Genomic DNA, 10586 nt, shown 5'->3' with positions numbered 1-10586 from the left:
TATGGCAAAGTGAAAGCAGAAATGCAATGGCAAAAATGAGAGTGATTATCCGAATAGAATGTAAACAAAGAAATAAACAACTAAATATGTTATGAAAAAGATACGATGAGAAAGAATAAAGATAGAGTGATCTTGATTTTAAAGGTCAAGATTACCCAAAATATACCCTTACTGTCAAACTCAAAGTCGTAACTAGATGTGTTACCAGATTCTGAGTGGATAATTTGATGGATGCATGAAGCAAAACTGACCTATGAGAATAATGCACGGAAAAGTGAATTGAGGCTGCCTCAATTCCTAATAGTAAAATATGAGGAAAAAAAGGAATCCAACAAGATAATGGCAGAAGAAGATCTATAGAAGGATTTGGAGGAAGAGCCCAAACAATATCCGATGGAAGACCCAAAATGAGACCCCTAAAGAAAATCTAGATTTAGAGGGTGACCTAGACGAAGCTAACAAGGAGTTGGAACCTGATTCTAGCTAAGTCTAAAATAATTTTTATTTTTATTTTGGATTTATATTGTTAAGACTTATTTTAATTTTGGACAATTTTTAGTTAGATTAATTAGGATTTTATTTTATTAAATATAGTTTATGTTTAGTTTTTCCTTGTAGGAACCCTATTTCTTTTACGGCACTACAAGAGCAAGCCAAATTTGAAAAGAGGAGTAGCCTCACCAATTGTATTGCACATATCACGACAATCGAGTAATCTCGTTCTTTTATATTTTTATTGCACATTAGGGATAATGTGTTGAGTAAAGTGTAAGGGTGACACAGGAAAATGTTTATTTGTTATTTTGTTTAGTTTCTAGTCATTTTTAAATTTTTATTTTGTGTGTTTTCTTTGTGCTTGAGCTTGTAGAAATATAGGTGATTGGTTATGAGCATATACTTGGGTTGTTTGTTTAATTTGTAAAGTTAGCCTAAAATTAAATAATTTAGGTTGTTTATATTTAAACTAATTAGTTTAGCTTATTAAACTGTAAATAGAAAAAATAGATTAAATATATCAAGTGATAAAGGCGGATACGAATTCAAATACATCAAGAGATTAAATATTTGTAGAAGTATAGGATGTTCAAATTAAAAAAAATACTTGGTAAAATTCATGGTTATTGAAACAGTGCTATATGACTAGCATAACCCTTCTAAAAAGTGTGTTAAATATGACTCATATTTTCAGTCAAATTTGAGAAATAATCTTTCAGTTAAACTCTGTTTACTTGTTTCAATCAAACACTGATTAGTTTAGATTATTTTATTATTATTTGACCTATGAATTTAGCCTATAAATAGGCTCTTTTACAACCTTAGAAAAGAAACACCCATTAGAGATTAGAACTCATAACACATTTAGAGAATTTTGTGTTTACGTTTTGCGGGTTCTTTGTTTTCGGGTTTTCGGGGTTTAGTTTTTATCTCCATCTTTTGTACTCTTCGTTCTTTTGCCATTATAGTAAAATTATCTTTGCCCGTGGTTTTTTATCCTCTTTGGAGGGGTTTTTCCACGTTAAATTTGTGTGTTTCAATTTTTCAATTTATTCCACTATTTTACTTGTTCGCTGCTTAATCGGGTTAAAATCCTAACAAGTGGTATCAGAGCTAGTTCAATTTTCATAGATCAGCCCGTTTAGAGATGGCACCAACAAGCTTTGAAATTGAGAAGTTCGATGGTGAGACAAATTTCAATCTGTGGCAAGTTCGGATGATGGCAATTCTAGTTCAATCAGGCTTGAAAAAGGTTGTTACCGGCAAAAAGCCTGAGAATCTAAATAAAACAGAATGGGAAGAACTTGATGAAAAGGCTTTGTCTGCAATCCAGTTGTGCCTCGCAAATACGGTATTGCAGGAGGTATTGATGGAGAAAACCTCATCCGCCTTGTGGAAAAGGTTAGAAACTCTTTATGCGACTAAGTCTCTGGCTAATCGTTTAGTGTTGAAACAACGTCTATTTACGTTTCGCATGAAGGAAGGTGAGCTTTTTAGAGATCACATTAGTCAATTTATTACTCTTTTAAATGATTTAAAGAATGTTGAGGTTCATATTGACGATGAAGATCAGGCTATGCTATTATTGTGCTCTTTACCCCCTTCATACAAGTCTTTCAGGGAGACCCTGATTTATGGCAGAGACAAACTCTCGTTTGAACATGTGAAGGGTCATTTGTTGAGTAGAGACAAACTCAACAATTAGCTTCATTTGGATAGCAAGACAGATAGGCAAGCTTCCGTTTTGGTAGCATCAAAGAAACGAGATAAAAGGTATCGCTATTGTAAAAAGTTAGGTCACGTCAAAGCAGATTGTTATAAACTGCAAAATAAAAAAGCTGCTGAGAGTAACGAGGAAGATGTAGCTGGTGCTAATTTGGCCGATGAAAATGGTGATGTTTTCTTTTTAGTGTCAACAAGCGATAACACCAAGTTCACGTCCGAGTGGATCCTAGATTCAGGATGTTCTTTCCACATGTGTCCCAATAAAGAATGGTTCTCCACATACAGTTCGATTAAAGGTGGAGTTGTGCGCATGGGAAACCATTCATCCAGTAAGGTAATTGGTATTGGTACTGTTAAAATTAAGATGCACGATGGGACGATTAGGACACTCTCAGATGTCAGGTATGTACCTGATTTACGAAAGAATCTCATCTCCTTAAGTATTTTAGACTTGAAAGGATGCAAAATCAACATCGACTCGAGCGGCATTAAAGTATCTCGTGGAGCTCTCGTTTTGTTAAAAGGTAAAAGAACCGACAGTCTTTATATTCTAGAAGGTTATACAGTGACCGGTGAAATCGGACGTCCCTCGTCTGTTACGGAGTTGAAGTCAACTTGTTTGGAGTGGAGGCAACTTGGTCATAGGAGGGAAAAATGTATGACTGTTTCGTTGAAGAGAGGTTCTCTTTTAGATGCAGGTTTTGAAAAGTTAGGGCACCGTGTTCATGAAAATCAGACCCGGGTTAGTTTTGATTTGGCAGTGTACAAGTCAAATGCTAGAAGTCTTCCAGTTTCTAAGCACAAATTCGACTCAGTTAATTCTCTGCATAGTTTAAGATAGGCTCGTGGTGGGCTTTGGCAAAGATGGCATTGTGAAAATATGAGTCAAGGTGGAGATTTGTTAAATATGACTCATATTTTCAGTCAAATTTGAGAAATAATATTTCAGTTAAACTCTGTTTACTTGTTTCAATCAAACACTGATTAGTTTTGATTATTTTATTATTATTTGAACTATGAATTTAGCCTATAAATAGGCTCTTTTACAACCTTAGAAAAAAACACCCATTAGAGATTAGAACTCATAACACATTTAGAAGAATTTTGTATTTACGTTTTGTGGGTTCTTTGTTTTCGGGTTTTCGGGGTTTAGTTTTTATCTCCATCTTTTGAACTCTTCGTTCTTTTGCCATTATAGTAAAATTATCTTTGCCCGTGGTTTTTTATCCTCTTTGGAGGGATTTTTCCACATTAAATTTGTGTGTTCAATTTCTCAATTTATTCCGCTATTTTACTTGTTCGCTGCTTAATCGGGTCAAAATCCTAACAAAGTGCCTGAGAAAAATCTTAATCACATTGACACAATTAAAAAAATCATAAAGGATTATCGAGAAAATATTATTGCATTAGAGTTCAAAGCATGGACAAAAATAAACTGAGTAGGAAAAAATATTTGAATTGATTTTACCTTACAAAAATAAATATTATATTCATATATACATTTTGATGGAGATCTATATTTAATTTTCTTTAATTTTTTTACTTTGTAATTTACTGAACTAATCTATTTAGGTATAAATAACTTTGAATTGTTTAATTTTCTAGCTAGAGTTATATATTTAGGCTAATATCTCTAGTGTCGATGCTTCGATCCAATCTAATGTACCAAGCTAGCTCAATTACATTTTATTACATATTCATTTTCTTTTTTTTTTTTTCAGTTTTAGTGTTAGTTTTTATTTTGTTTAATTTGCTTAAAGACAAGTAAAGACTTAAGTGTGGGGGTAAGTGACCTGATGTCACTTGTAGTAGTTATTTTAAGTCATTTCTACACTTAACGAGCTTGTTTTCTTATTATTTTATAATTAATTATTGTACTTTCGATATTAGTATGTTAGGAATAAAAATATTAATAAAATAAGTATTTTTACGCATTTTTTTCCATTTCGATGACTCGTAAGTCCGACTCGGGTCTTGGGAAGTTTAATAGGTTTATTAAGTGTGCAGAAGTCATTTCAAGCCTAAGATTGCAAGGAACGAACGTCATGGTGCGACACAAGTATCTCGTGGCACTACATGACACCAAGAAACATCCCAAGAGGAAGTAGAGCGCGATGTCCCAATGATGAAGGCTTCCACGTCCCAACGAGGCAATGTCCTGATGAGTTCTTCCTTGGTGTGGCAACGTGGCTGACCAAAATGAAGTTGATTTCCTTGGACAACACTTTTGTGAAATTTTCTTATTTAGACCATAGCTTTATCAGAATATTTTATTTATTAGAATCCCAATGTTATAGGTTAAGTGGTCACCAAGCAACTTGTAGCTTATAAATAAACGCCTTAATGTCACCAGAATGGTAAGCAGACTTAGGTAGATAGTTTTACTATTTTGTTTTATTTTCTTTTCATATTCGTGTAGCTAAAACTTTTCTATTCTAATGTGAAGACAATTGCGAGCGAAGATTGCTTTGGATCCGCGCTTCAATATATATTCATGAGCATTCTCTCTACTCTTCTATTTTATTCTTTTATTTATATTTCGTTAACTTGATCAACTAATGTTTGTATGAATATTAGAATAAATCTTGTGCTTTATTCATATCTTGCATGATTCGTTTATTGAACCACTTAATTAATTAATTCAATTAATTAACAAAAGAATAAGGGTTCATAATAAGAGTAGTTGGTATAGATTACACTTTCCTAAACCCTAAGCTTGACAACCATAGGAAGTTATCATAGGGGAGACAATATCAGGAGATAAACCAATTTGAGTAAATCATCGTTTATCCTTATGGAGAAAGTGAGGTCAGGAGATAAGCGAGCATCCGTTGATTAATTAATTAGTAGAGGTAGGGAGGCAATACTAGTTAATTAATAGCTAATTCATATTAGAACATGAATTCTGAGATTAATTAATCTTTTGTTTATTAATTAATGATTTAATTGATCATAGGCTAGAGGCTCGCATTGTTTACACTAGGAATATGAAATTCCATTAGGTTAGTTTAGGTTATTTAATTTAAATAGTTTAATTAAAATCTCAATTTGGATTAACACTACTAATTCGTGACTCAACTAGATTAGTAATTATTTTCTATAATTATTTTAATATTAATTTATCAAATCTGCAATCCATTGGGTACGATTCTCGGAATACTTACTAATGTTTCGTTGTAAACTTTACTATATTACAATTTGACTCGTATGCTTGTGGACAACGCTATTCTAATTTTATAAATTTTTAGTGTGTTATTTTGACTATAAACAGTAACACGTTTATAGGCGGTCACTTACTTATTAAAATGCTAAGTTAATTGACATAGACATATACTAGAAAAACTTAATATTTTAATAAGTGTGATTCCTTAGACGATGGTTGGAAAGGTAATCTTAAGGTCGGACTAGACATAGAAATATGTTGACTAAAAGGTTAAGCTTAGGTCTTTGAGAGAAGCTAAGCACTCGTAAAATCAGGTTTAGTAAATTATCAATATGCCACGAAATCTCCATAACATCTCTTAGTAGTGTTAATAATTATAAGTTGGGAAAGACAATTATTCGAACACGTGCTTGCTATTGTGTTTACTCTTAAAAACTTACATTTTTAATTTTTTGTGTTCAATTTAAATTTTAATCATACGTTTAATTTAAATTTTAATCATACTTAGGTTAATCTAGTATAATTAGGAAATTCATCACACTTTAATTGATCTCATCACCAACCAATAAGGATTAATTTTGCAATTTTTTATTTGTATAAACAGTCCGTATGAAGACGATAACTGTTACTTACTTCTTTATTACTTGTGTATACTTGCACATCAATTGAATTATTTCGAGACAACATGTCATCTACGAGACAATTCACGTGTATACTACGTCGGTAAAATTAATAACGATAACTTTTCCATTAGTTCTGGAATGATTTGGTAAAAAAAATACAAATTAAAAGAATAAAAAAATAAAAGATTAAATATAAAACTAAAATAACCTATTTTATAAAGTGGAGGGCAAAATAAATTATTACTCCCTATAAAAAATAAGTTATTACTTCCCATACCATAAAAAATGATACATTAGTGTTAAACCAATTTAATTTAGTGCATTCCCACTTCAATTATAAAAGAAATGTCATGTGAACTAGAGGTGTGCATGGGTAAGGCCACCCGGCCTGGCTCAAAAGTCCGCTCGAAATTTGAGAGAGTTTGGGCAAAAATATAGGTCCGAAAAATGAGTTTGGGCAAAAATATTAGGCCTGTTTAAAAAATAGGTCAGGCCTCGGGTAAGGCATTTTTGGCCCGAGCCTGGCCCGACCCGACCCAAATTCACTACATGACAAAAAATCTATTTTTTTAATATTATTTCCTTATTGTTTTCTCCCTATTTGCTACTATTTTACTATTATGTTGCTACTATTTTGTTGTTATTGTTTGGATATTGTATAAAATTTATTTTATTGTTAATTTTTTTATTATTTTAAACACATTTGTTAATTTTGTTATTATTTTAGAAGCATTTCCTTGTTAAGTTGCATCTATTTTAGTGTTATTTAAGTATACATATTTTTTAAAATTTATTTTCAATATGTTGAGAAATATTTATCTTGATGTTTTTAGTATTTTTAATAGTTTATATATATTTTAAAATTATATAAAAAATAATATAAAAATTAACATGGGTGGGCCGAGTCTAACTCGGGTTTTAACATTTTTATTCGGGTCGGGCTTGAACAAAATTTTAGGCCTATTTTTTAGGCCAGGCCGGGCCCGGGCCTAGCAAACGGGACTAAATTTTTAGCTGAGCCTAACCCAAACCCAAACCCTGCCTGGCCCAGCTCATGCACACCTCTAATTTGAACTATTTATGGAAAAATTATATCATATAATTAATGAAATTAGTGAAATGTGATTGGTGTATACAATATTTTTTAGAGAATAAATTTCGAAACTTTGCATTAGCTGCCGACCTTAAATAGGGGAAATGAAAGCAGATATTTAGTATATTTGTATCTTCTCAGCCTTCAGTCTAGTTCAGTTCACTCATTATCCTTTGCATTCATAGTTCCATTCCATTTTCCCTAACAAATTTATTTAGATCTGATCAGATTTAACTCAGATCCTTTTGTATCGAGTCTTCTAAGTTCCAGATCTTTACTTATTTTGACCTTAGGCAGAAAGAAAAAGAAGAGATGAGAGAGATTATTAGCGTCCACATTGGTCAAGCTGGGATTCAAGTCGGGAATTCATGCTGGGAGCTTTACTGTCTTGAACATGAAATTCATCCTGATGGAACCATGCCCAGGTTTTATTTTATTTTGTTTTTGGGATCAAAATTCCAAACTTATTTCCCTTTTAACAAAAAGTTTGGATCTAGTCATGAGATAACGGTTTCTCTGTTTTTTTTCCTCCTTTTGTTCTTTTCTTGTAATGGCATTGCTAATGTGTTTTGCTGAAGAAGCTTAATGGTGAATGCAGTGACACCTCAGTCGGTGTAGCACACGATGCTTTCAACACTTTCTTCAGCGAAACGGGTTCAGGAAAGCATGTACCGAGAGCTGTCTTTGTTGATCTGGAGCCCACTGTTATCGATGAAGTGCGGACTGGCCCTTATCGTCAACTTTTCCACCCTGAGCAGCTTATTTCTGGCAAGGAAGATGCTGCTAATAACTTTGCCAGAGGCCACTATACAAGTAACAAACATCCTTTCTCTGCACTTCGCTTCCATTTTGGTGTTGTTTGTTTGTTTCCTTACTCTGATTCCGCTTTTGTTTTGCAGTTGGAAAGGAAATTGTTGATCTCTGCCTTGATCGAGTTAGGAAGTTAGCTGATAACTGCACTGGTCTGCAAGGTTTTATGGTGTTTAACGCTGTCGGCGGTGGAACTGGTTCTGGTTTGGGATCTTTGTTGTTGGAGCGCTTGTCGGTAGATTATGGAAAGAAGTCAAAGCTTGGGTTCACCATCTATCCTTCGCCTCAGGTACTTAGCTGTTTTGGTTGCTGCTAACTCATGGAAATCACCATTTTCGGTTTGCCATTTAGCCTTTGAAACTTTTATGTGGGGGTAATTTACATTATGGTCCATGTAGATCACAAGCCTTTAATTTTATCAAATTTAACCATTAAACTTCTATTATTAATAAATTAGGTCACTTATGCTAAGTCCATAAAGTAATTCTAATGGAAAAGTTGGTTAATCGTGCATACCTTACCGAGCATGAAATTCCAAAGTTGGTTATGCGTGGAAAGCAAGTCATATGTGCATGCTAAGACAGCTTTTGCAGTAAAATTATTTAATGGAATTAGAATAAGTGACCTAATATGTTAGTTATAGAAGTTCAATGATACACTTTGATGAAATCAAAGGTTTGGGACTTGAATGAAAGTTGATAAACTCAATTGTGTTGGACTGTTCTTTGGGTTTTTTCTTGTTAAATTTGCAGGTCTCAACTGCAGTTGTGGAGCCTTACAATAGCGTTCTGTCCACTCATTCGCTTCTTGAACACACAGATGTGGCTGTGCTCTTGGACAATGAAGCAATTTATGACATATGCCGGAGATCCCTCGATATCGAGAGACCAACTTACACCAATTTGAACCGGTTGATTTCTCAAATCATATCGTCCTTGACAACTTCTTTAAGGTTTGATGGAGCCATTAATGTGGACATTACAGAGTTCCAAACCAATCTTGTGCCTTATCCTCGAATCCATTTCATGCTCTCTTCTTATGCGCCTGTTATCTCAGCTGAGAAAGCATACCATGAACAGTTATCAGTTCCTGAGATCACAAACGCTGTGTTCGAGCCCTCAAGCATGATGGCGAAGTGCGATCCTAGGCATGGGAAGTACATGGCATGCTGCCTGATGTATCGAGGAGATGTTGTGCCCAAGGATGTTAATGCTGCTGTTGCTACTATTAAAACAAAGAGGACTGTGCAGTTTGTTGACTGGTAAGATGGAAAGCTCTGCTTCAGTAGTTCAATGGTTACAAAAATTGGTTTTATTTATTACATTCAAAATCAATTCTGTTGAAAGTCAAGTTGTTCTGGTCCTTGTTTCCTTATCGTCTTTGAATACTTAAATAATTTAGTAACGGTATCTTGGCACCAGAATTTTGTTCTTAAAGTTTGATTTACTCAAATCTCCTATGCATGTAATGCTACACCGGCAATATACTGAGATACCTATATTTACTTCTTTAGGAGGTTCTGGATTGCTAAGGAAATAAGTAATCATATATATTGCTTATGTACTGAAGCAAATCGTGTTGAAGGTAGCCATGTCTGATGTAAATATACCTTTTTGTCTGAAATCTTGATGGGTTCTGCAGGTGCCCAACTGGTTTCAAATGCGGTATTAACTATCAGCCCCCAACTGTTGTACCTGGAGGAGATCTTGCTAAGGTGCAGCGAGCTGTTTGCATGATAAGCAATAATACAGCAGTGGCTGAGGTGTTTGCACGCATTGACCACAAGTTTGATCTCATGTACTCAAAGAGAGCTTTTGTGCATTGGTATGTTGGCGAGGGCATGGAAGAAGGTGAATTCTCAGAAGCCCGTGAGGATCTGGCTGCTCTTGAGAAGGATTATGAAGAAGTTGGTGCTGAAGGTGGAGATGATGAAGAGGAAGGTGAAGAATATTGATGTGCTTATGCAAAATCATCTATTTTGAAGATCGGTTCCCAGGGTATGCCCACCCTCTTTTCCTATATCCTTCCTATCGTTCTTTATATGTGTGAGGTTTGTGAAATTATGCATGTAATAAGCCTAGGATCTTTTCATGCTATTAATGGAATAAATTTAGAGTTGTGTTTGCATGTCATTTTTGTTAGAAATGCTTGTCTTTTACTTTTGAAAGATGCTTCATAAGAACATGAATAGCCTAATAAGCTATCCTATTTTTCATGTTTAGAACTGTCATATCTATGGGTGTTGAAAGATTGTCTAAAACCTTTTTATGCTGTCAATGGAGTGATGTTTTAGATTCTGTTGCGTGTTATTTTTGTTAGAAATACTTTTATGTCTGAAAGATCAAAGATGCTTTTGGGCCAATACGAAGAAATATACTCTTGGCCCCAAAAAAATAGCAGTATAACAGCCACAACCAAGGCAATCTTTCTTTTTTAAAGGAATCTACTAAAAATAAAAACCTTGCGTCTAAAATAAATTAAATTTATAATTGTTCTCACATTGATTAAGACGTGTGAATCTGCGAGGGTTTAAAGTATAACCAGAATAACCAAATAAAATCTAAAAAGTAAGTACCAAATTCTAAAATAGAGTAGAATAAACCAAATTAACAAAAGCGAGTACAATGTTAGAATTGATTATGGATGTTTTCTCACTCGATGATAAATCAGTTAAAAG

General features: G+C 33.8%; 1 protein-coding gene across 1 annotated transcript; it reads left to right on the top strand.

Annotated features, from left to right (window-relative positions):
- The first annotated feature begins 7411 nt into the window (after positions 1 to 7411).
- On the top strand, positions 7412 to 10169 carry LOC107939551 (tubulin alpha-3 chain). Its single transcript, NM_001327431.1, is given in 5 exon segments — positions 7412 to 7524; positions 7698 to 7912; positions 7999 to 8198; positions 8662 to 9170; positions 9551 to 10169. Coding segments are annotated over 5 exon segments (1350 nt in total). The 3' UTR covers positions 9864 to 10169.
- The last annotated feature ends 417 nt before the right edge of the window (positions 10170 to 10586 follow it).

Source organism: Gossypium hirsutum, chromosome A06 (genome assembly GCF_007990345.1).
Source record: "Gossypium hirsutum isolate 1008001.06 chromosome A06, Gossypium_hirsutum_v2.1, whole genome shotgun sequence".
Classification (NCBI taxonomy): domain Eukaryota; kingdom Viridiplantae; phylum Streptophyta; class Magnoliopsida; order Malvales; family Malvaceae; genus Gossypium; species Gossypium hirsutum.
The sequence above is the reverse complement of the archived record's forward strand: the minus strand, read 5'-3'. Positions and strand labels throughout refer to the sequence as shown.